We start from the raw sequence: 27,699 nt of genomic DNA, 5'->3' as shown, positions 1-27,699 counted from the left end.
TAAGGTGAACATGCACATGGTACGCTCGCACGCTAAGACAAAATGACTAGCTTTTACCACGTGAGCTTCGTCTTGGTTACTTGCTTCGTTAATTTTGCAGCCATTGTCTTGCTTCGCACGGTAGAAGCTAAGAAACGTGTTAAGATCTTGCTCGCAACTTTGCTCGATACAACACAGTGACCGTGCCAATTTTATAAGACGCCCCTTAAAGTTAAAGTTGCTTTCGATTTGTACATGGAGCCGGAAAGCTTGGCTTATAAACTGCGTAAAGCGATAAGGATTTATAGTTTACAAGGTAAGAATTAAGTTTTAAAAGGGTAATTCATGTGTTCAAACTGAGCTCCTCTGGATCTTGTGAAACACGTCGTGCTCACTGAATTCCTTGTGAAAATCTTGAGGGAAAGAGCCGTGATTTACCGTGAATGTTTCTTTTTATTACAACTTTTGGATAGGACAGAAGATCTTTATTTCCGCTTATATTCTGTAAGTAATATACTTCACAAACACCATTCTCACAATTAAGATGATGGCAAATACAAGTAACAAAGTGAGCTAGGGTGTACAAGATAAGCTGGCCTGTTAAGGAAAAAAGGAACCTAGCGTGTTAAAAAAAAACAAAACCAACCAAAAAAACCTAAAGTATTATAGAAACAAAGCTCTACCGTGTTAGCCAGATATGAAGAATTACTACGAACACGCTTTCCAAAATCAATTGTTTTTATGCGTATATATTCACGGTAAGAGTGTGATGCCATTAGCGTGCGAGCGTGTTACAACGTGCCGTGTGCGTGCGTTCACCTTATTCCCTGAAACTCTCTGGAGGGTCACAAATAAACTCTAATAATCTATTGTTATCGTATATCAATAACTGCCAACTGTTTTAGTCTTTCGTTTAGCTGTTGCACAGCGGCATTGTTTTTGTTGGTGAAAAGGCGCGATTCCTTAGCAGCCATTCGTTCTTACTGAAGTGAATAAGATAAAAGTTTGTTAGACTTTTTGATGCCATAAACTGCCTTATCCTTTAGCGTTGTAGTTTTAAGAAAATGAACGACACTTTTTAAAAACATGTTTCGATAGTTCTTCTGTCATCTTCACTTCTGAATAATACAAAGCACAAAGTTGAATTTAAAGTGTGTAGCAAAATGCTGATTGGACAAAACTAACAATAGTAACAGAAAAATGTATGCATTTACGAGGAAAGTTTTAAATTAACGTAATAAAGTAGATGATTAGGTGTAGGTTTCTCCCATTGAATGTAGATAGCTTCTTTGATTTTAAGTTGAAAAGTTGTGGAAGCGTGATCTCAGATGTTAAAGCACTCATCAGAAAAAAGAGTGCGACATTGTGCGACCTATGTACGGGCTGTAATGCTTGCTATGTCGGCGAAACCTCTCGGCATTTATCCACGCGCGTACGTGAGCACTTGGTCAGTGATAGGACCTCTCACATTTTAAGACATCTATTTAATTATCCACAATGTCGCACTCTTTGTTCTGATGAGTGTTTTAACATCTTAGATCACGCTTAGACCTTCGTTTGCTGACTTCGTAGAACAACTAGAATACTTTTTAAGAGAAGTAAAGGTGGGTAATATTGATACTAAGTATTAAATTCCCAATCCCTTCCTTCTCCCCTCAAATCCTTTTGATTTTAATGCTTCATCAAAAAGACTCGATCAGATTAAATTAGATTACATAGAGAAATGTCTAACCCCTCCAATGTTCCAATCAACGACTTGCAATAATTTAGAGAAATAAATAAGTCGAAACACTCCTCAATGTTTTGATTAATGGCGAAGTAAATTAATTGTATATCAAGATTGCCTTCAAAGGTGAGATGAAGCAATTGGAAGTATCAATAAGGTATAGTAATTTTGTAAAAAAGGGAAATTTCAAGTCATGAGAACAGTACCCCTTAAATATTAAACAAGGTCAGATTATATTGAGCTCAAATACTATTTAATTGATTGCCTGCTTATTGCAGTTGCACGTGAGTTATCTAGTTCATCTTTTTTTCTAAAATACTGGCTTGTTTATTGTCTATTATCATTATCCTTATCACACACTTCTCTCATAACTAAGAATCATTCCTAAATTCAACCTGTCATTTCTTCAATTCTTTTCTTTGATTCATCAATTTCAGAGGACATATATTAACATCAAAGGCAATTAACTCACTGGCTGATTTGGACTGAAGTAGAAGCAGGAAGTACTAGTGTTCAAGGCCCGTGCCATGTATTTGGTCAATTCCGAAGGCAAATGCTTCCTTTTGTCTAAGGCTATCTTCGACTACTAGTAGGTTATCAGATGGTTATCAGTTGTTATCTTAATGTTGATGATTGCGGTAAAACTTCCAGGGCAAGCTGTTTCAAAATCGGACTAAAGCTTAGCAATGTTTTAGTTTTAGCTTGCTAAAGCGACTTTTAAGAAATTTTAGAATTAATAAAGGTAATAAGAAACCTTCATATGATCTCATCTTCCTAACACCGGGTGCCCGTACACCTCTTGTCGACATTGTGAAATCTGGGAAAAAACCTTTTTGATTTAGATATCAGAGTGGTGCTCTGCGTAAGAAAAGCAGACAATTCAACAGATTTAGCTCACGATGCTATTGACGCGTTACAAGAACTTTTCCAGTATAATAATACAGACAGTGTAATCTTTTCATCCCTTCCCGGAGAACCAAATCCGCCTCTCGGTAACTTTCTCGGATAATTCAACGATACCTGTTAGTACAAAATGCAGACTGCAGACCGGATACAAAATGTAAACTAAGTACAAAATTTAGACTGCACATTGCAGAGTGGGTACAAAACGTAGACTGAGAATCTTAACGCTTAAGAGTTTTTTCGTCTGGTATATGATAACATTGACGACTTTCATAATGGCCGAAGGCGCGCAGAACTGGTAACGATTTTGCATGGAAACGAGGCCACAAAGGCCTCTCAGACGTAAACATAGCGCGCGTGTAGTGGTTTTAGGTCAAGTTTTTGCTTTTGTGTGAAGACAATAATACTCAATTGGGGTCAATCACCGCTTAGAATATACATTTAGGAACAGGAAGGAATGCCTACACACTGCTGCGTTCCAGGATGCACCAAAGAAGGCTATCGCGAAGAGCATGGGTCGAAAGTGTCGTACTTTCAATTTCCTAGAGAAAAAATAGTAAAGAAGAAATGGATACAGGCCATCAGGCGAGACGAAGGAAAAGACTTTAAAATATCCGACTCAACAAAGGTCTGTTCCAGACATTTTAGAAATGAAGATCTAAAAAAGACTCTTGCGGGGAAAATATGTCTAAAACCTGGCGCCATACCTTCGATATTTTCCTGGATTCGCACGTCGCCTCGCAAGAGGAAACCACCGACAGAAAGGAACGTTTGCGAACCAGTGGCGTCGATTGCCACTGTTTCTAGATCGAATGCATCTGCCGAGAGTGTGGTGGATTTTGATTTGGAAGAAAAAGTGGAAGTAAGTATCGGTTTGACTACCAGTGTTGTTGAGAATCAGAATATAATCTTGCCAGAAAAGGAATGTTATGATTTGACGGAAACCATCACAAACAAAAACAAAAGAATTGAAGAATTAGAACAGGAAATCAATGACATTAAATTGCGATTAGAAAATGCTCAGCGGCAAATCACAAACCTTACAAAGAAACAATTTGTGCTCGAGAACTTGAAAGCTAAGAAAAATACAGCAGGTTTTTACACCGGTTTTAATAACTGGGATGCTTTTGAGGCGGTGTACAATTATCTTGATCCCGGAGAACGAGGAGGAAACATAGCTTACTGGCGTTCTGGAAATGGTGAGGTCCCTGTTGATTATGACCAGGATCAGTCAAAGGACTCTTTCACGAAAAAAGGAAGAGCTAGGTCTTTGAGGCCAATGGACGAATTTTTTCTTGTAATGTGCAGACTAAGACAAGGGTTTCATGAAGATCATCTTGCTCACTTGTTCAACGTGTCAACACCGACTGTCAGTCGGATAGTCATAACATGGATCAATTTCATTTACTTTAAGTTTGGTCACATTAACATTTGGCCTTCAAGGGAAGTGATAGACAGAACAATGCCTGAAGCATTCAAGAATAAATATGGGAGTACGCGTGTGATAATTGATTGTACGGAAGTAAGATGCCAGATGCCAAGTAGCTTACAATTGAATGGAGAGCTCTTCAGCAGCTACAAACATCACACCACACTTAAGGGTTTGGTGGGGATTTCTCCTGGAGGAGCAATTACATTCATCAGCCAATTATATACTGGAAGCATCTCTGACAGAGAGATTGTTAGAAGAAGTGGCCTTTTAGATCTACCCTTCAAGGACAAAGACTCCATAATGGCAGATAAAGGTTTCACTATTTCAGATTTGTTGCCTTTGGGAGTTTCACTCAACCTTCCACCTTTCTTGGGAGGATCAAATCAAATGCCAGCAGAAGATGTGGTACAGACCCAAGAAATTGCTAGTCTCAGAATTCATATTGAACGGGCAATCAACAAGATAAAAAACTTTCACATCTGGGACAGAGTAGTACCCCTTCACCAAATAGGTGTTGTAAACCAAATGTGGGCAGTGTGTGCCTTCTTGTGTAATGCACAACCCAACATAATATCAGTGTGATGAAATGGTACACTAAAATTGGTAATTATTTTGTGTATATAAAGGTGATAGAAATTGCAACAAAATAAACTCCAAATCAATCACTTTTTTGGAGAAAATTTGCATTGCATTTGTTATTTTCAAGGAAAAATACCTATTGCTTGGTATGCTTCTGTAGTAACGTTTTTTAACAGAAGACACTTCCTTTATAGTTAAATAAAAGACAAAGGGAAACAAAACATTGCTACACTACTTTTAATGACCTCTGAATTCCTTATACTCTGTTGGTTGATAGATAAAGATCATGTTTCAGAATATTATCCATACCTATCCCATGGAAGGTCACTGGAAATTCCAAGGGAGCTGGAAGAGTCTCGAAAACTTAAACTTTAAACGGAGAGTACAATATTATCAACTGAATTTCTGGATGGTTTTGGTCACTTCAACTTCCATGATTGGCTGTGGGGCAATATTTGAACCCCCACCTTTCTTATGCCATTGCTGCAATTGAGATGTGCAGGCTATGGGTGCATGTGAATCTTCCTCTTCCAACAGATCTTTCGTTGAGGCACAGTTAAATAAGAAAACTTACATAACTTGAACATGAGGGCCAACACATGATTGCAGAATCCCACCTTGCCGGCTATGCATGAACAGCAAGCACTCCTTACTCCGCCAGGTAAGATGCATAGGGGAATCTTTAGAGTATGTGGTGGGTCATTCTTCCGAAAGCTATGGCAGCACTTGCTTTTGAAATAAAAATACCTTTGGACACTTGTACACTGAATTTCCTCGAGATATTCGTCATCCAAGAATCGTTTGGCTTTTAACAAGCTTGTTGGGACCATGTGGTGGTCTTTGTCCGCGATGGATTTTCCCGAATTTAAGTTATGGCGATTCATTTCGACTCTGGTAAACATTGACATTTTCTCGAGCGAAGTGCCCCAACCGTCGTCGGGAAACTGCACCAAAATACCCTCTTCTCCGCTAACATCAGTGAAGGTGCTCAATCGCTCTTTTCTGCGACTGTAAATCTTGTCTGGATCTGGGTCAACAATATTTTTATCTTTGCCAGTTCTGATATACTCGGACACTCGTTTCACGAGCTCCGCTTTTGTCTTCAGACCTTTACCCAAATCACCCCGGCACTAAAGCCACAAACATAGTTCTGTGTTTTTCAGCTCTTCAGGCTTTCGTCCAAGCAGAGAAGCGCCTGGAATATCATATTCCGTAAGAAAAATCGCACTTGGAGAATCATCGCGTAAACTACTCGAGGAGGACGCCATAATTATACTGTGAAAGTTTGAGGCCTTTGTGACCTCGTTTTCATGCCGTTCTCACCAGGCCTCGCGCTACGCCCGCTATTATGAAAGTCGTCTATATCACTTTACAACTTACGGAGCGTCACGCAATCGCTTTTCCGCGATCAGCTTTCACGATTATTTGCACTATTGTGGGATATTCCTGACCCATTTCTTGATCCAAATCGATCATAATATAATTTAAAGCCTTCATATAGTCTTCTCACTTTGCACGCGAGTTGGTTGGTGAGGTGTCTGTACAGATTTTATCAACGTAATAAAAGTAGCTGAAGATGTAAATGAGATGTCACTAATGAATATTTAACACGCGCAACATGCGAGAAACAATTGACAGCTTTGCACGTGCTCCGTATTATCATCTTTTTAAGCGGTATGTGTTTATTTTGTCGACAAAAATGCGGACCAAGGCCAAAAATATTTCTTCGACTTGATATATTTTCGACGTTAGTAGATCACATCATATTAACTTACCTCTGTAATCATTCGTCCCAGATAACAAAATCAAATAAACACGCTAACGATGGTATATGAATTCCTCCTTGGCCAAACACAAACGACTCAGATCACTTTCTCCAGGCATCGGAAACACACACAAAATCGCCATTAGGTAATTTTAAACAAACATTCATCGAGAGATAGCTCCGAGCAAACCAATCCAGAAAAATATAATCGGCACACTCAACAAATCATAAATCTTGCGACACAGCTTGCCGTTAAAGAACTGTTCAAATCAAAATGTTTGGTGCAATTCATCAACGCCTCAAGTAATATTTGATTCCAATTTTTCCACTTACTCTCGTCGTGAAGGAACAATAACCATGATCATGCTACAGTGCACAGGACTCCATTTTCTCTCGAACAACTATCCACCATTTTCACTGCATGAGTAACACGTTTACTATAGGTAATCTCATATCTTTCATCTGTCCAGTAGTATCGCATTTCTCATAAAGCGCGGTAAAATACACGTTAAAGACACAGAAAAGCCAACATTTCTCATTTTTCAAGATCATTCTATTTTACGGACCGCTCTCTCCGAATCCCCCATTACTTCGGTGAAATTTGAACACTTCTCAAACCAAAGAACAAAAACGACGCTCTGATTGGTGCGAGATACATACACTAATGCGGCGATCTGATTGGTGCGAGCAACATACCACTTTTTTTATACGCTAACATAGATGTTATTAAAAAAAAAAAATGAATAGTAGCCATGTTGACTGATTTGTATATATAACCGACTGAGCCAAATTGCGCTATTAGTTAACGGCATAAAACCTTACAATATATATATCACCGTCTGAGCCAAATTACGCCGTTAGTTAACGGCCAAACACAAACATACACACACACAGAACAAAAAAAAAAAAAAAAGACAAGACATTCGAATTCAAATTAGGCTGTAATGAATTTCGGCGCGGTTCGGAACCAATAGAGGCACATATACCACTGTCGTTAGGGTTACGATTAACTACGGTGTGAAAGTTGTTACAAACGCAATGCTCGTGAAAGTTGTCGCATACCCTGTCACTTCTCAAGCTTGACTGAAAATTTGTCGCGCCACCCGCAATGCAACGGATATTGTAGAAGCAATTAATGAATTGGATACCCGTACAAGAGTTCGAGAGAAATGAAAAGAGAAACAAGGAGTACCTGTGGTGGATAAAGCCTTCTGAGCAGTAATGAAACATAAAGTATTCATACTGTAAGATTTTTTTCCACAACCGTAATTGGGCTCAGTCGCTGTGAGTAAATACTGCAAGATTTTACGCCGTTAACTAACGGCGTCATTTGGCTCAGTCGGTATAAATACATATTGTAAGATCTTACGCCGGTAACTAACAGCGTAATTTCATTAGGGTCAATATCTTCCGCTCTGTATATTTATATTCTGTAAGAGTTTATGTCGTTAACTTATGGCGCAATTTGGCTTAGTTGGTGATATATACTGTAATATTTTACACCGTTAACTACCGGCGTAATTTCTTCCGTTCTGTATATGTATATACTGTAAGAGTTTACGCTGTTAACTAAAGGCGTAATTTGGCTCAGTGGATGGAACATATACGGTAAGATTTTTAGCCGTTAAATAACGGCGTAATTCGGCTCAGTCGATAAATATACATACTGTAAGATTTTACGCCGTTAACCAACGGCATAATTTCTTTCAGTCGGTATATGTACATACTGAAAGATCTCATGCCGTTTACTACGGCACATTTCAGCAATTTAGTTTAAATGGTTTTGTAATCAACCGTTATTTGATGAATTTCAACAAAAGGTTTCTGCGCATTGTAACAGCCGTTGAAAAGAATGATTTCCCTTCAAATACCTTGATAACTCAGCGTATTTTTCTTGGATGGAAATGCCAATAATTCTTGTTATTAATATAACGAGGCTCAGTTTATAAAAGTATAAAGAGGACCACACTAAAAACGTGCTGACAGATTCCGACTTCTACGTATCCTGATAATAATCGTGGAAGTTCAAATTTTAACACTTCACTTCATAGGGCCGGAACCTCTGCAAGCGTTTCCTTTTTACTTTTTCTGCACGAAATATAAAGAAGACTGGAGAACAAAGAAAAAATACTAGCGACTTTACCCTTTCAACACAGCAGTTGACGCAAGGAAACTTTGAAGTAACTATTTAATCAGAAGTTCTTTCACAATAAGAAAAGGTGAAATCAATTGTAATTCTTACCGAAAGTTAGACGTAGAGCAAAATGAATTGAAAATTCACTTCTGGTAACCGCTTCTTCAACTAGCAGTCCAGAAATGGAAAGATATCAAATTACACCTTTTACAGTGTACAATGCCTTTTATTCTTATTGAGTAATAATAATTTTTGTGTCAAAGAATAAAACATTTATATTGTGAATGTCATGTTAAAAAAGGAAATTATCTACTCCTACCCCTTGCACCTGTTTTCATGTCGTTTCCATGGCAAGGAGCGTCAACAATGACTAATCGCTATGAAAAACTCGCTCGTCCTGTTTCATATAACATCTTCGAAATTAAGCTTACTCCACGCCTTAGGAACCCACATACCTTTAATTATCATAAACTAAAGTCAGGGTTTCCTCTTTACATTTTATTTCAGAATTAACTTCCTCTTGCCAATTGATCTTGTCTATCACAAAGCCCCTTGATATTTTCTGTATCTAAACTGCGGATAAGAACACGAGCTTCACAAACATAACCCAACTAATATTTTCCGAGTTATTTCCAATCGCCGATTACGCCCATGAAAATGAAACTTCAAAATTTTAAGGAGGGAATTTTTTAGTCTTGTCAACACTGTAGGGCACATTGGAATAATTGTATGCTAATATGAGGAATCAAACCTCGAATCTTCGCATGCTCTATCGATGAGCCACGGAGATTTTGTGGTTAGCAAGGCTGTAACAAGGTTCGTTTTTAAACGGGCATGCCGCATTCATGCCTCTATGGGACAAGAAAGATGTCTGGGTCACATTTTTTTGTGTCCCAAGCTCACGACGAGACGGAAAGCATCATCCCTTGTGTTATAATCAGCGAACTAAAAGATCATATCTAATTCGTTAACTCACATGGGGCTTCCGATATTGCTGATCCCAGGACATGCGTCTCATGTCAGCTACTCATTTGTTATTACGTTAGGTCAGAGAAAAATCGGCGGCCAAGGAATAATCATTATCCACCTTGGGCTTCGTAGACGAAAGATATTCGTACGCTTTTGCTTCACAACAGAAATGATTTAGCCCTTCTTTGAATAAAACCTTATTTTTGAATTATCCTTTGAGTATTCTTGTCTTGCTTTGTTATCGATCGATAGATTTCGGGCAGCTGGCAATTTTTGGGCTACCCAGAAAAATAAGCATAGTAACTTAGAAATTCGATCAACAGCCGTGTTGGAGTTGACCCTAAAAAATTCGGCAGTTTAGCTCGTCATTTCTGAATAGCATTTGATTCGCATGTATTCTTTTCTTTTCTTTGTGGAAATTATGTTTCCCTTTTTTTTTTCACTTTTATTTTGGTTTTGGTTTTCTTTCTTTTCTTTTCTTTTTTCTTGTTTTTTGAAAACAGAACATCGAAAAATGTTAACTGCCCGTGGCGTTTGTTTTCTTCTTTCCAAGACATTCAAATTTATTCAATGGTTCGTGAACAAATACTACATAAGTCGTCCATTCGAATTCGAATCTTGCACATAAAGGCTTCATTTCATAGATAAGACAAACGAGGAAAATATTACGATCCCTCTTTTCAAACCTGGCTAAACCTACTCAGTACCATTGGCGGAAGTATCAATTCTCCATCAGGCTTCATTGAATACGCAAAATAAGTGGGCCAACATCCTAATCTTCTCCACATCCTGGGATCTTGTGTTTAACTGTATCTGTCAACTTTGAAATTCTCGCCCACTAAGGTTCAGTCTTGAAAACAGCTGGCACTCTTAACTCATTTTTAATTTGGGCCGTGACTTGTTTTTACTTCCTTGAATAGCATGTTGAGTTTTACTTAGTTTGAAGTTCACACCCCCCCTATTTGAAAACAGCTGGCGTTTTTTTTGTTTTTGTTTGTTTGTTTTTTTTTTAACTTAAGTTAACTTCAAAGAGTGTCCACCGCACTGTAGAAAATATGGGAAAGACATCATCAATCTTCCACTGACTAACACTAAATAATTTCATCTTAATTGTTGTATATTCTGGCAACATTACACTGAGGACCAATAATATCACTATGGATCCAAAATAAAACCTGGAAATAATTTTTTTTTTCTTTTTTTGCCTTGGTCAAATGAAAATTTTTAAACAAAAAAAAAAGGAGAAAAAGAGTTAGTTACCTATATTTTTTTTTTGCCTTGGTCAAATGAAAATTTTTGAACAAAAAAAAAAAGGAGAAAAAGAGTTAGTTACCTACATTACGAGGTGAAATAAGGGCCTTTATGAACATATGCTCTCCTTTCGGAGCAAATTCTTACTGAAGAGTAAATCCACCGTTTGAATCTACAGGTATTAAATTAAACAACTGTAAAAAGGAACACGAAGCATCAAGCTTTATGCTCATAAAATTTGTATTCAGTAACATGAAGCATCAAATGTGTATGTTCATATTTTCTTGAACATAGTTAAAAGGAAGTCTAAATATTGAGCAATAGTTTCTTCAAAAACGAAATTTAAGGCGTGGGATGTTTTTCGTTCCTTCTACTAAGCTTCCGCATGGCCATAAAAGAGATCCTTGAACTTCTGTTTAAGCAGCTATCTAAAATTAAATTGTTGAGTGCATTGTACTAAAATAGCTGTTTAGCACTCACGAAGTATTCTCTTCCTTAAAATGGGTTAACATCGGGGAGTATAAATTCAGTTGGCTGCAGCAGTTCTGCCATCATAACTTAGCACTCATTACTTTCAGAAGTTAAAGTCTAAGGTGAATTCAACATTCGAACAATGCCACGTTCTCTCCAGATTCTTTTGCTCCTGGCGTTGGCTTCTAGGAATCAGATATTGAGTCGTCCAATCACATCATTTGCAGGTGAGTACTTCGTTATTTCTCTTTCCTTGCATAAAAGTTATATTTCCCATAGAGCAGTACCTACATGGAACTACTTTTCTCTATAAAACTTTCCATGAGACTTGGCTTTGACTGTATCCGTTAATATTTTTGACTTATCACATTTTTTTTACAGCTAATTGTGCTGAGCTTTACAAGGCTGGAAATAAAACTAGCGGTGTCTACACGATTTATCCTGATGGTTTAAGTGCCTTTGATGTGTACTGTGACCAGAGCACAGGTGGAGGAGGGTGGACAGTCATCCAGAAGAGAATGGACGGCTCTGTAAAATTTGCTCGTAGCTGGTGTGACTACAAGCATGGCTTCGGTAACTTGAGTGGCGAGTTTTGGTTAGGACTAGACAAAATAAACCGCCTCACTTGGAGAACAAAGAACAAGCTTAGAGTAGATTTGGAATTTAACCTCACCCTGGGCATTCAACGAATTTTCCAAGAGTACAACTTGTTCGTTGTTGAACCGGAATGCAAAGATTATGCCTTAACTATTGGAAGTGTTTTAACAGGTATTCACATCTGTTGGGTGATGATTAATATCATTCATACAAAGTCTGAAAAAATGAATCAATTTATCAACTGGATGTTTAGGCTTAGAAAATTAGCTTTATACTGAAAGCGATGACAGTCGAATTGTAATGAAATCTGAATAATTTCGCAGTGTTTCGAAGCAGTTTTGCTTACGTTGTACTCGAACCACATCAATTTGGCACATTAAATTGACTGAACAACAAATAAAGTCGTTATTTTGTCTTCAAAAATGAACTGTGATACGAGCCTCTCTTCAGCTGACAGAAATTGAGCGTTAATAAATGCCGTTATTATTCTGTTGATTTTTTACATTATTTTTTTCTTTTCTTCTCGCTCTGTAGGAAACGCAAATGATTCTTTCGATTACAACCGCAACGCTTCGTTTTTTACAATGGAAAAAGACACGCTGAAGGGTTGTGCTAAGAAATATGGAGCTTGGTGGTATCCCAATAACGAAATTTGTGGTAACTCCAACCTTAACGGTCAATACAAACAAATAGACGGCTTAAGATGGGCACTGTGGAGTCAATATCAGCCTGGTGAGCCCCAGTATATAGCCACCAAAACCGAAATGAAGATCAAGCCGGATTGCTAAGGATAATTTTTTTTTCTCTTTATGTGTATATGTGTATTCATATATGTCTGTAAATAAAATTTGAGAATTAAATTTATCTGCCATATGAGAGGAGATGTTTTTGTAACTCGTTAGAAGCGTGAGGTGTAATGATTGAGTTAGTATATGTAATGGCAACAGGACTGAGAGGAGTCCAAGAATAGCCAGGTTATCAAAGAAAGGGAAAATTTGCATGAAAAGACTAAGTCTGTACACTGTTTCAATGGTGATTGAAACAAAGGCTGGGATTGGTTGATTTAAACTAAAACTTTGAATATGATTGGCTCATCCAAGTGAACTGTCCGATAAAAACTTAGCGAATGAATAAGGGGGTATATATAAGTTTTTCGAAACCAATCAAAATCGAGGAAATTGTAATTGTTTGATTAGTACTGATTCGGTGGATAACGTTGAAAGCACGCCCTGATTGACTGCTCGAACTACAAATATCTTTTGCCCCCCAACTCCGAGAAACTCGCGCGGGATTCGCAGCTCGATAAATATCCACCACTAGCCACCCACGGAGGTGAATAGTTTTTTATTTATGAAATAAGTAAGCGAGAGGCAAAACGGGAAAATATTTCAGACCAAGGGAATGCAGCGAGATCGGGGGGTAATGATCGTCCGTGATGAGCGTAATGACAGTAAATCCGAATATCGATTAGCGTAAACTGAAAGGTCACCCCTAGTTTCCTCCTCTCACAATAAGCTAGGAAGAAACAGGTGTCCATTTAATACCTTTTGAATATTGTTGTTACTTATCCTCATTAAATGCTAACAATTACCGCACTCGATTAGAATCGTAATTCATGTGTCAAAGAATGACACATTTAGAATTAATAACATGTATTCTTAATTCCATTTTTTCACACCTGTTTTCCTGGTGTTGCATATAAAGGCGTCAGTGGTGTTTAGTCGCTCAAAATTCCGTTCTTCCTGTCTCTTACAACATCCGCACGGCTAAACTCAAAGCCCACTGAACGCCCACATGTATTCTTATTTTTAGTTTGCATGAACAAAGTAGCCGAACTCACGAAACTAACCGAAATGTAACCAAGCCTACATTTCTGTCATTTATTTCCTACCCCTACTGTCACCCTGCTGAATTAAAAGAGAAACGAAAAAATGCTGTATTCGTTCAAAATATCGTAATGCTCTTGCCAGTGAATATGCAAGCAAAGTAGATCTTATTAAGGAATAGCAATATCCAAAAAAAAAAAAAAATTGGAGGGAGCCTTACAATATTCTGAGATGTAGAGAATAATCCATGGGCGCGCGTAGATATGGAATTGCTCTTCGACTTGAACACGAGAAGAGAAACTGCATATCTACAAGCAACCAGGCATTATTTTGTTTATCATATAAACACAATAGCCCTTTAGTGACAAGAAAAGCGGACTTCATGAATGAATGAAAATAAAAGAATAGACAATCCTCGAATAACAATCGTAGAGTGCGTTGGCGGGCGCTGACTCTTAAGATGGAAAAATGCGTGGAATCATGATTACAAAAACAGCAATGGTCGTAATTTTCAATTTACAAAATTCTCATTTACCGACTTTTTCCTTGCCGACAGAAGAAGTCTTTCAGGTAAACGGCAAAAATCGGCCAGTGGCAAATCTTCCAGTTGTCGATTTTCATTCTCAGCCGAGAGAAATACTGACACCAAAGCCACTAAATACGTAACTTTCGGTTTTTCTTTTAGTATATTAGTTTTCTTCCCCTTCAAGGAAAGTTTGAACCTTACTGTCTGTTAGCAATAGGGAATTTCAGTTTTTTAGCCACCACAATTCGAGGATTCTCAAGACAAACAACTTGTATTGAGAATCGTGAAGGCTTTGCCGTTCATTCATCAACCTGACCGAGCGGACGCCAAAGGCGATTGACGTGTCAGCAGCCGATTAGCTATATCAACAGACGTGAAAAAATACGATATTTTTTCGCGTGTGTTGTTACGGCTTTTCTCAGGGCCTGAAATCCCTGTATAACACCGCGGTTTATGAGATAAAATTAGGTTATTAAAAAGTGAGGACAAATAAAATTTTCCTGTCAATTTCATTTGATTCAGTCTCGTCCATGTTTCTGAGGAAAGCTGAAGCGCTCCTTTTTATTGGGAGGGAAATTATTATGGGTAATCCTGAACGAACGAACAGGTTCAATGTTACAGTGGACTGGCTGCGCTACGATGTTTTTTAATTTTGTCGCAATATTTTTACTTTTGCAGCTGGCTCGCTATTGGCGTTACCTTGTCACTTTCTTTGCTCAGTAACTGTGAAAATTATGGGATGCCATCGTGTATTGTAGATCTGAACTTACAAAGGTTTTAATAGACCACATGAAATGCCACCCAAGGAGACGTATAAACACAAATCATTTTAAAGTTTAATTAGAGCACACCTCTTAATGACAAGGTTTCTTTTCTTTTTCGAAAACTATAGTCTAGCCTTATGAAGAGGTGGATTGGCGGGGCCAAAGTGCAATACATGAATGCGCACGCTCGGAGCGTGAGAAAGAGTGTGATGCGCGAAACAAAGAAAATCCGCCTTTAGTCACATCATTGTTTATGCTCTTCCAACCGTTTGCTTGGCGAACGGTCTTCGGAATTAGTTGCTTTAGGTCACGTGACATCGTGTTTTGTGACCTGTTCTTCTTAAATTTCCATGTCAATTATTTCAACGGTAGCGTGACTACAGGCGATTTATGGTCAGTCGCAAGATCCCCGCATAATTCGCAATGACAGCATGAAGCCAGATCTTCACAAATTCGTTTTGTCCATCTTTAGATTAGCTCTCCGGAACACAACTGATTTTAAAGTAGACTGAGTACCTAGATCCCTTAACAAGCACGCGGTTGTCATTAGCAGGTTCATTGATTGCAATGACTAGGGGGTTTCCTTACATTTTTTTTCACTCGGGTAGATGGTATCTGGGGTCCCCATTCTGTTGATCGGTTTGCAAATTCCCACAACTTTAAACTAAGCACTAGGTTCTATTCGCGCTATTGGAATCTGGTTGCGAAGGAGTCGATGCCTTTTGCTTTTGCTGGGTTGGGTAAACTAATTGGCCAGTACTAGCTGTGTCCATGATTGATTTCTCGGGTTGTTAGGCATTTTGCAAATGGTAAAGCTGCGGGTACTTTTATCGTACCCGAATGGGTTTCGTCCCCGTTCTGGCCCATGCTCTTCGGGTCCGAGCCTCCTTACCATTCCCTTACCGAGGGCATTATTACTTTCACTGACGTTACCGGAATTTTTATAAGGGACTCCTCCGAGTCCATTTATGACGGAGCTAAGTTTAATTCTAGTGTGCTAGCAGTTCGTTTATTTGCTTGATAGTTTTATGATAATCTCCCTGATTTGTTCTATTATTTTTTGCAGTCCCCATCAGGGATTTTTCTTTCTTCCTTTTGTTTTGTTTTTTTTTTTGTTTTTTTTTTGTTTGTTTCTTTGTTCCTTGTTAATGGGAATAGGCAAGAGCGTGTCTCAAACTTTAGCCCGCTGGGGACCCAAGTCAATCGACACTTCAACCGGAAGGAGGAAATTAACTAGAAGATCTCTAGCTGCTACGCTACACTGGCTGTAACTAGAAAATTAAAGCAGTTAACTCCCTTCCACGTCCGAAAGCAACTAGCGGAATGCCTGATTTTATCGAAAATTAAAACTAAAGTGAGAAAGTATCTTATAAAAAGGGCAAATGCACGTTTGGTTTCTTGATTTGTACATATTCTAGATTACTTTATTTACTTTTAATGTAAAAACAATTATTTAACTCTTTAATATTAATGTAAATTTTACAGATGAAGAGCCACCTTTTAGTAGAAATACTGTAATAAAGTCGTTGTTGTTATTATTTGTTCATACTATTCCTACCGGCCTTAACTTGGTCATGATCTACAGGATCATTTCCAGTATATCCCACTTTTGTGGGCTCCCACCCAATTTTCTGGTTACAGTTCCTTTTAAACTCTTTTTTTTTTGTGTGTCTTCCTAGACGTTTTTTCCAGTCCCATGTGGTTCGAGCTCACCCACCTTCAAGATCCTTCCTTGCGTAAAAAAGAAAAAAAGAAGAATGGTCAAAGATAAAAGAAACGAAAATGACACGTACTGGCAAATTAGGTCATCATTCCTCACTTGCGCGCATGTCAATCTTACCCCTCTGAATGCCTGAAATGGCGGAAAAAGCTTTTTTTTTCGAAAATCAGCATTGGCAACATACATGTGCTGTATTGAAGGGATAGGATTTAAAATAGGGTGCTCGAAAAAAATCAAATAAATACGTCTAAACAATGAAATGGAGAAAATGTGAGAGATGAAAACTCTGAATTTTTTCAATTATCAAGCCTGACCCTTGATTAGGTATAGCTCAAATCAGTATCTCAATTTTTGTTTGTGGTGAGGCTTTGGAGCGTGACATAATGGTTTGGGAATCTGAATCCTTTGGCGCTTACCAATATCTTTCGTTGTAAAGGTAGGGCCTCTGGTCAATAAAATGACTAAAATGTCTCAGCATTAGCGACGCCGACTTAATAGGCTTTAAATTCTGAGGCGGGGCGCGTATTTCACTTACTCTCCAAAAAAAACTCAATGAGTATTGAAGGCAACGCTGATAACGTGAGCTTAAAGATACATCAAGCTATCATTTTGGAACAGACAGGAAAGTAAAAGTTGTAAACTGATAGTTAGTTAGATAGTTAGTGAAGATAGTTTGAGAGTGCGGAACCCAATCCCTCTCCTAGCTTCAGTCCGCGCGGTTATCCATAGAGGTTTAACTTTCGCGCGGATCATGCAAATAAAAGGCGCAAGCTCGAGTTGAATTGTAATCGTAGGTAACGTTCTTATGCCAGATAAGGAGATTTTGCGTCCTTTCTCTCCCAAGGAGTATTTCCTTAGCTTTAGGCTTAGCTTATCAACTCAGGGCGGAGTTAAGAAACAAAGGCGTCGCAAGTTATTGTTTGTGCTTTCGTTTCCTTTCGCGATTTTCAATGCTGACTATTCAAAATGTTAAAGCCCACCAAAAGCCGTGTGCAACTTTAATTTCTGCCCAAGGCAATCATATGCCTAAATCTGGACCAAGATATCCTTTTGACCGTTCAAACTTCATTTGTTTATCCCATACGTTGACGATTTTAGGTTTTCATAACAACTGAATGGAGAATAGTTCCCGAATGGTCCTAGAACGTTGCATAAACGTGATCTGTCGTGATGCTTGCGTGACTTACATAGTGAACAAAAGTGGTGGGAAGGCGCCTCCAAAATAATTTTCGTTGAATCAGGTCACGAGCCACGCACAGTATGGAAAAAGATCAAAATTAAAGAATTTTATATTCGACATACCGCGTAGTTCAAAGGGACACACAAACAAGTTAAAATACGTTACAGTGTTATTTACGAAACAACACGCATGCATTCTGGAAGAATTCTTGCAATTTCTTCCTAGATTTTTCATACGAAACTGGCCCTCCGTTCTGCAAATTTCTTTCCATCTTGAATTAATTTATGCATTTATGGACCACAACAGTCTTGAGCGACAAGCAAGTACTTCAATTGACTCGATACGTTGTAATGAAATGTCAGGAAAGAAATTAGGGCTGCAATAACCGCAGCCCCCACAGTCGCTGCTTTCCATAAAACAAGTAAATATTTTAAAAAGATATAATTCTCAATAAAATGTAGAATTCTTCAATCCATTTGATAACTTCGTTTTATTAGCTGGTGTTTGGTCTCACTTTTTGTACCCGGCAAAGAGGTCACATGTCAAGGGAAATTAGCATAATCACGCCACGCAATTTGTCTAATTGGTTTGAATCGTCGCAGGGAAATTTTAGTTTGTAATGACCAGAGTGTCAAATTTTATTCTTCAACTTTGATCTTCTCCACACTATGGCTGGTTCGTGGCCTGATTCAACGAAAATTATCGAGAAGGCGCAACGTTTTAGGACCATTCTTTTTGTCGATATCTAACCTATCAAAGGTATATGCTAACTTTTACAGTACTCCCTAATGTGCATGCTGGTAGGCTACTTTCTCACGTCGTCGAGTTCCCATCAATTTGTAGCAGCAGATTTGTTCCTGATAGACGACTTTTCTATCGTCAAAGAAAATTCTTGTCATCACCGGATTGGTTCATGGTGGTAGCCTTGAAAGCTTTTTGAGGTGCAAGGATTACGGAAGTAACGAATATGCGAATGTGCACTGTAAGCTGAATGACCAACAGCTGCTGAAAATTGCTCTACAGGTGGCCTTGGGAATGAAACATTTGGAAGAGCAAAAGGTTAGCCTAAACTTTTCCTAGCAAAGCTCTTTATTTTAGTAACTAATATTCAACCAAACGGATGGAAAATCCTCAGGTTAATGTAGTGACTTGTTGGCTTGTTCATTCCAGTTTATACAAGTTAATGTTACAAGATCATGCACCATTTTCACTGGGCCAAGTTCCATGGAGATGGTCGTCTTTAGAATCTCTGCCAGATCGAGTTTATACATCCAAGAGCAATGTGTAAGTGACGCAAAAATTAGGATATGAAGGCTTACTTGGGGGGCAGGGAGAGTGGGTGGTTGACTACCCATATGCTTTTGGCCGCTGAGATTTTCGCCATCCCATTCTCCCTCACGTTATTATACCCCCGATGCAAACGTAGAATATCTTGTAACGCGAGCGTTTTAGGATTGTTTCAAGCCAGGTTTGATCGCATTGTCTGAAAAGCAATAGTCAAAAAATATGTAGTGTTCGGTGCCAAAGAATGATAATTAATGACTCTCAGACACTTTCAACTATAATTGTTGGTTGTTGGTTTTTCTTTTAATTTTTTTTTTGTCCCACGCTCATGACAAGATGAAAAACACAGGTTTCCTTAAGAAATGTTACTTGTTATTATCCCCAGAAAATGTATCATCTATTTTGCGGAAAAAATTGATTCTGACTGCACTCACATGGCGACTTTAACACGGACAAAGTGCATAACTTGAGTGGGGTTCGTGCATATGTATGAGCACTGTTACCTAGTAACGCGTGAGGTATTTTACGTCACGCTCCACTGAGTCTTAGATAGAAGCTGTCCACCTGTTTGGATGCGGTCTGAGAAACTAGGATAGATCGAGAAGTTCGAAGTGAACTGCGTCTGGTGTTTTGATTGTAATTTGGAAAGCTTTGTTTTTTAAGTGGATAAAGATAAAGCAGATGTAGTTTAGAAAATGGTTTTGATCTTCGAAATTAAAAAAGATTTCGTCCATGAAAGATTATGCAAATTCACGCCTGAAATTGAAGCGAACCGTAATTTGAGCTTTTTGTTTACATAAGTTTGGGTGATATTTAAAAGTAAAAGTTGGTCTTCTTAAAGCGAAGACATTGTTCACTGAAGGGAAAAGTTTCTTCACTTTTTTTTCCGATTAGGCAATGTTCGATCCCTGATCTCTCGTGGATCACAAACGCGGCGATTCCAATCCGCATTCCAGCCGTCAAAGGAAACGATCACGTAATCATCGCCTACTTCTTCAACAGTGAACGCACACCAAACTCCTTCTTCATCGACTACTTCAGCTTTGAAGCCCACAGTTTGTGGAAGCGCCATAACGTTTTCAGTCAACCTTGCGGTTAGGTCATGCAATCAAAACAGGTTTGCGATCGATAACGCCGGTCAACTTGTTTTGATGAATCAGTAATCAGTCGCTAGGATACTTAATGGTGTCCAGTGTCCCTGGGTAATTCTAGCGCCCCATTGCGTGTGTGTCGATTAAACCGGAATTCTTAATGAATTACACACGTTGTCCGTGTTGAAGTCGTAGTGCACGAGATATTCAATGTGAAAAGTTGATTTAGAATGAGTCAGTCAGTCTTCTAGCTTACGCATCCTGATACAATCATAACATGTGTACCCTAAAACTAAGGGTTCTAGAAATGAACCCGTGCTACGCTAGATACGGAAAACCACTTAAAAATAACTTTATAGATGTGGCCAAAAATGTGTGAAACGTATTCCTCATCTGATGCAGCAGCACAATACCACGAGGAAAGTGTAAACTAACCTGGTTGCTCTACTAATAACAAAGAAAAATCAATGATTGTAATGATCTTGTACAGGGAGTTGGAAAACCAAAACTACAAAAATACCAAAAAGAAAGTGGTCAAGACTGACCGACCTAGAATGACCTAGTTTTCCCGCGAAACGCTTAAATAATCCGAAATTCCATGATACCACGCGAACCTCTTCAACGTGCGATCAGAATAATAATTTCGGACTAATTCTTTCCAATGTCAATCAAACCTCAGCAAGTACATGCATGCTTAACTGAAAGCAAGTCATCAATCATTGCTTTTTGGCTATCAGCGTATTTTTTTATTTTTTTTTTTTTTTATCGCCCATGTGTAGGTGGTCGTTTGGCATAGAGGGGGGTTACTTTAATAAGTTGAAAGATTCTAGGAACAACGTTATCAGGTTTCCTATGCAATTTTGAGCTTACAAGCTATATGTCAACAGATGTGTTAGAGGGATAGACAGCTTTAACTATATGATCAGTTAAGGTCAAGTTACTATTGTTAAGCAAACTCTCTTCTTTGTTATTTTGCTTGACAGGTGACTCACCATACCCTGACATTCCCAACACCACTTGCTTTGATAAGTCGGCTGTCTACAGGCTACCGGATGTCACGTCCTCATCAATGCTCGGAAGAACCGTAAGCTTCTCGATCATTTTCAAGTATGTGTTTTTACATGCTTACATTTATTCTATCAGTTAACAATTTCGACATTATTTAAGTAATTCGAAGCATTTTATCCAGGAGAGGATTATTAGTTAAGGTTTTGTCTCTCGTCAGATTTGGAACTCCACCCAGTTTACATCGCCCTGTTAGAGCTCTGCAGTTTCCCTGTATTTAGATTGAGTGATTTAAATGAATAAATAGGTTCAAAAAATAAATAAATACTGCAATATATTTGAAGATATACGCTGATGAGATCTTGTTGGAACGAGGATCCTTTGATGAGACCTTCGTTTGCTGACATCGTAGATCAGCTGGGATACTTCTTGCGAGAAGTAAAGGTGAGTGAAATTGAATTTAGGCAATTCCTTAGCCCTTCCTTCTACTCTTTCCGATTTTTATCAATTAAGCAATACATTGATTTGATTTCGTTTGATTATATAAAAAAAATCAAATCGTTAAAATAAGTAGACTATGCATTGATTTGAGAGGAGTCATTTGAGATCAACGGAAGCGGCGACAAATATTGAAACACTTTCCATTGTACAAATGGCGAACTATATCCTTTATATCTAAATTGCTTTCAGAAGAAAGATAACACAAGTGAAAGCATTGCTGAGATAAAAGGTAGGTCAAATTATCATGGTTCAAACGGTGTACCACTGCTTGCCTTGTAAAAAATAGTAAAAACCATGCACAAAACCATGATCGGTTTGTTTTCGTTGCAAAGATTAAACAAGGATATTAAAAATCCTTTTGCAGAAACGTAACGGAAAGGAACAACAGCGGAAACGTCCTGACTTAAATATGACGGAAACATGACTTGACATTTCCGTTCCGAAAACATGACGGAAACTTGATCGAATCGCCAAGACTTGGCATAGCACGTTTCCGCAAAACGTAAATGTAGCGGAAACATGAAGCTCTATGCCTCTGTCATATTTAAGAAATGCGGAAACGTGAGATTTCGTCCCGTGAAACTGCAAACACATTTTATTTTCAACTATTTTTACACTATATCGTACATTTTACACGAATTATTCTCCTAGGCAATCCGACTTGATCTTCATTTCAGCTTTGGTAATGGATGCCGCAGGGACTTTACCCCAGTAATCCCATCTTAAACCATTCTTTTATTGGTAATTGTCGTTGAGGTTCGAATTCCCACAGCCATCTAAATCTTTTGAATACCACCAAGCGCCAAATCTTCTAGTAAACTCTGGGTCGTCTTTATCTATTTTTGAAAAGAGGGGTGGTTATTGCTTTCAAAAAAATCGTTGGCATCTCCTTCAGAGAGAGAGAGAGAGAGAGAGAGAGAGAGAGAGAGAGAGAGAGAGAGAGAGAGAGAGAGAGAGAGAGAGAGAGAGAGAGAGAGAGAGAGAGAGAAAGAACAAATATATGATCAAAGTGATTTGATATTATCATTTATAGAACGCTTTTCTCATAAATGTTCAAAAGCGCTTATCAGAGTGTGCGTTTTAAATAAAATAAAACCCAAGAGAGAATTTACAAGCTCATCACTGGCTTAAAATTATAGGTTCTTATTCTAAATATTGAAATACAATAAATTACCATAAAAAATTGACATAGGCCTGTCGAAATAGATACGTCATGATCATGGCGGGAGACGAGTTTTTCCACCCATGCGCGAGCACGCACGACCTTGGCGTGATGCGCAGCCCGTGTGCAAAGTGGCAATAGCAGACACCGTCCTTAATTCAAAGACTTTCGAAGCAGAAATCGAATGGATACGAACTTGTTCTCAAACACTTTTAAACGTTATTATTACAATACCTTACCAAATGTATTAACTTGATCTATAATGTTTGGGATGCAATTTTGAATCACGCATAAGATTTCACACCAAAATGGTTCGACAGGAAGTTCAATTGCCACTTAATTACAGCCCTTTCAAAATCGCTAGATTTATGCGCCCAAATACATGATATTATGCATTAAAATATGTTATACATACATATATATATATATATATATAAACAAACATATCTTTATATTCTTTCTAATTTGATTTTGGATTCTAAAAAAAATATTTGATTCGATTTGATTCAATTCATCATTCATTCAATAGTTTTTTCGTTTTAAATGAATCATTCACCTTTCCCTAATTTACATGAGCTTATTTAGATGTAAAGGATAAATAGTTATTTAGTGTGTGTTATGTCTGTTTTCCCGTTTTCTAGAAGTTCTGATTCATGCAAAAGTGTGTGAAAAACTCAGTTCCCATCAGGGAGAGTTCTTACAAAAATCATAGAGGCGCTGTTTATTAAAGCCTAATCTCGTCGATGACAAAAACGAGAAAAAAGCATCATGATTTCCGCTTTGTTCAACCCACGCATTACAACTTTTTGCGGAATGATCAGTTCTTGAGAACGCTATCTGTACTTAAATTTGAAGTTTACCGTAAAACTGACTAATCAAACAGGAAAGGATGTGTTTTACTTCCTTGAATCAACTGTTCGCTTTCCTTAAGCACGAAGTGCTCGCCTACTAAGACTCAATCTTAGGAGCAGCTTGCGCTTCACATTGGGCCCTGACATGTTTCACTTCCTTTTTTCTTTCCAAAGTTGAAGTTCTCGTCCCACTATTTTGAACATAGGTAACGTCAAACCGAATAACTAACCCCTTGAGAAAAACAAAACAACAATAGCATTTGGAAGCGATCAACCTCAGTAAATTTAAGTAAAAGGAATTTTATGTTCAAATGATTATCACTATCATCATCATCATCATCATCATGATAACTATGAAAAAAATGCAATAACAGAATTTGGCTAAATTTATGAAGAATGTGAACGCATATATTCCGTTGCATTGTTGATCCTGATACTAAGTGTAGCGGATGAACTTAACGTCTTCTTTCCTTCGATTCATTACCTATGAAGGGGAAAATATTAAAGAAAACTCGCTTTACATTGAAGAACAGTGGGCAAACCTGGCCTAGCAGGCTTTGTACAACACGCTTTTCTAAAAACCTCTGACTTAAACTTTCAAGGATGAGTGTTTGATTACATTGAAAGATCATGAAAATGCGCCAAATTCTTTCAAGGCTGAAAAACTATTTAATAGGTTGAACTGAAACATAATAATTTGTCTTTTTTTCATTTTATATGTATTTATGTTTAAAAACGAAACAGTAATGAACTTAAGAAGATAAATGTTAATTTCTTGCACTAATTGTTGTAAATAGGGAAGAATAAAGGCGTGGGCTGTTTTCGTTCCTTCCTTTTGGGCTCCGCAGGACGTTGCTGTTAAAATCATCCTCGAACTTCTAAGTTAGACGCGATTTAAATTTAAAGAATTGTCCCGCGCTACGAAAATAGGTGGTTAGCTCTGAACTGAAATATGTTCTTTTTATAAGGCTACCATCGGGGAGTATAAATTCAGTCGGCTGCAGCAGCTCTAGCTTATAACTTAGCATTCTCGCTTTATTAAGAAGTTCAAGTTTAAGTTGAATTTAACTTTCGTACAATGTCTCGTGTTTTACCATGTTCTTTCCGAATCTTCTTGTTCATCGCGTTGGTTTCTGAGAGTCAGATTTTGGTTCATTCCGTCACATCATTTAAAGGTTTGTGTCAGGTTATTATTTTTCCATTCTCAGAATTTTTTCATTTTGAACTGCAATAAGCCAGGTTGACGCCATGGTGTCCATTCTCGTCTTGTGTTCAGCTGAGTAGACTTTCTGTGCAACCATGGTAATAAGGATTTTAATGTGTTTGAACTTTTTGCCTGGATTAAAATCAACTTTAGCTGGGTCATTTCTCTTATTGTTTTTTTTTAGCTTAACTTATCACCCGAATCTTTTATTCAACAGCTAATTGTGCTGAGCTTTATATGGATGGTAATACAGCCAGCGGTGTCTATACGATTGATCCTGATGGTTTAGGTGCCTTTGATGTGTACTGTAACCAGAGCACGGCTGGTGGAGGATGGACAGTGATCCAGAGGAGACTGGACGGATCTGTTGATTTTAATCGTACTTGGTGCGACTACAAGCATGGCTTTGGTGACAAGAATAATGGGGAATATTGGTTGGGTCTGGACAAGATAAACCGCCTCACTTGGAGAACAAAGAACAAGCTACGAGTAGATCTGGAATTTAATCTAACTCAGGAAATTGATTATCCTTTCGCCGAGTATGACTTGTTCGCAGTTGAATCGGAATTGAAAAATTATTCCTTGATTATTGGTGGGATGTCTTCAGGTAAGTTATTTACCTGGTCATAATTGCTATGATTAATTTAGGGTGAATAAACAAATCAGTTCTTCAGCTAGATGTTTTACATCGAAAATTACCCTTATTAAATTTTGAACAGTGTGTTACACCCTAAAAATAAGACAATCTCTCGATGCGGTCTTGCACTTCGATCATTGGAGGCACTTCAAAATAATTACTATGATTCGTGGACTGAAGTAGCGTCTAAAGTAACAAATCAATAAATCAGCTAGACTTTGAGACGAGGAGATATCCATTGGCTGAAAGTGATCTGACAGTCCAATTGATGATTAAGATGAAGTTGGTACGTACGACGTTGATAAGTTCTATTCAGCGGACACGGACACTAGAATAAGGCCTTGATCAAGCCTTAATTCCTTGTACATACGTAGCAAACTGGAAAGTAAATGCGCAATTCGCGACTTACCTTAGGTAGACAGCCAATGTTTTTTTTCGGATGTTCACCACAAGTTATCCTGAAGCCCCTGTATGCCACATTAAGAAATACGGATCATTATTTAGATCCTCAAGGATATACGATTATGTGAGACTTAAGATTTTAAAAAAATTAGACAGGCCTATACCAATCGTTTATAGTAATTAATACAGTAACGAGTTTGTAAATTCTGTCTTAGGTTTTATCATTTTATTTTATATGCACACTCTAGACAGCGCTTTTGAACACGAGAATAGCGTTCTATAAATGATTATTATAAAATTAAATTACTTTGATCATATATTTGTTCTTTCTCTCTATTTGAAGGAGATGCCAACGATTCTTTTGTTGGCAATAACCACGCCCAATTTTCAACAGTAGATAAAGAAGACACAAACTGTGCTAAAGAATTTGGCGCTTGGTGGTTTTCAAACGATTTGGAGCACTGTGGTCACTCGAACCTCAACGGTAATTACCACCAAACGAACGGTATGAGATGGAGTAAGTGGAATAAAGGCCCAGATACGCTCATCATCAAAGCTGAAATGAAGATCAAGCCGGATTGCCCAAGAAAATAATTTATGTAAAATGTATGAGATCGTGTAAAAAAAAAAAATGACAATAAATGTGTTTGCAGTGTACTAGTTGATTCTTGTGTAACTCGCTGGATGAGCGAAGTATGTCGAATCGAAGTGCGCAGAGGTTATGGAACCACTCAGCCACACCAATTGAGCCTCGAAACCTCCTCTTGTCTAAGAACATATCCTATTGGTTTGTGCATAATATGTTCTTCATTTTTTCTTACTCTTCCAAATCGCAAAGCGTCTCCAAATGGAATTTCCGTAGCCAAAATACCACATACTTGCTATTTTAACGTTACCATACTGCCATACGCACTGAAGCTTTTGTATTCTGGCAGTCGGAGGAACATTTCGAATCTTTTTCACCTTGTACACAGCGGACATATGAAAATTTGACACAAGGAAACCTGGAATCTGTTGTGTAGATTGTTAAATTACAGCATTTAACTATGAGGAGGAAATATGTACTCATACGAAATTATCCTTATCTGTACTGATATAGGTTTTGAGCGCTTTTATGAAATTTTTCAAGAAAGGCGGAGGTCTTCTTTAACCAAAACGTAACCGGTGAAAGGCGGGCACTAATCAAGAACAGACTTAATGATTCACTGTATTTTGGTCAAAACTAGTTTATGATAAGGTATGATAAGCTCTACAGTAAAGGGTTTGAGCCCAGGAGTAACTTATGATAGTTTAGTCTGATCGTCCGAGTGAGTGTAGTCCGAATAAGGACTATTATCGGTTGTGGTGTCTGACGTTAGAAAACCTAAGCGGAAGTCATCACCAGAGTCAAGTGAATAGTTGCTCTTAATCGAATGTTCTAAGACCGGTTTATATATACTGATTGGTCAGTTTTGCCGTGATTATATTGGATGTAAGACTCAAGTGGCATAAGTCGGTCTCGATTCGACTGTAAAGTTGGGTTATTCTGTCTAACTCATTACGGACGACAATTTACAGGAAACTGACACATACCGACAGATTACTAGACGAGCCATTTTGGAACCCGATATCACACAAAGCCGCAAGTATCAGGACTCTTCATACTAGTTGCGATGGGCGAAACGTCAGTCGCCACTACCGACAACAGTTCTTCTTAGAACTACTCTCAACCGGACGACGAGACTACACTATCACAAACAG

At 38.1% G+C, this 27,699-nt stretch overlaps 2 protein-coding genes across 2 annotated transcripts; both read left to right on the top strand.

Moving 5' to 3' along the window:
• Nucleotides 1–3,065: 3,065 nt before the first annotated feature.
• Nucleotides 3,066–4,622, top strand: LOC131789036 (uncharacterized). The gene has a single exon (XM_059106106.2). It carries the CDS (start codon nucleotides 3,066–3,068, stop codon nucleotides 4,620–4,622), a length of 1,557 nt encoding a protein of 518 aa, XP_058962089.2.
• Nucleotides 4,623–11,351: 6,729 nt separating this feature from the next.
• LOC131768466 (angiopoietin-related protein 7-like) lies at nucleotides 11,352–26,553 on the top strand. The gene is made up of 8 exons (XM_066162641.1): nucleotides 11,352–11,436; nucleotides 11,591–11,977; nucleotides 12,341–12,538; nucleotides 21,181–21,304; nucleotides 21,547–21,646; nucleotides 21,893–21,932; nucleotides 25,138–25,527; nucleotides 26,303–26,553. The coding sequence occupies exons 1-8, from the start codon at nucleotides 11,352–11,354 to the stop codon at nucleotides 26,551–26,553; spliced, it is 1,575 nt and encodes a 524-aa protein (XP_066018738.1).
• The last annotated feature ends 1,146 nt before the right edge of the window (nucleotides 26,554–27,699 follow it).

The sequence above is a fragment of the Pocillopora verrucosa genome, chromosome 1 (assembly GCF_036669915.1).
Source record: "Pocillopora verrucosa isolate sample1 chromosome 1, ASM3666991v2, whole genome shotgun sequence".
In the NCBI taxonomy this organism is placed as follows: domain Eukaryota; kingdom Metazoa; phylum Cnidaria; class Anthozoa; order Scleractinia; family Pocilloporidae; genus Pocillopora; species Pocillopora verrucosa.
The sequence above is the reverse complement of the archived record's forward strand: the minus strand, read 5'-3'. Positions and strand labels throughout refer to the sequence as shown.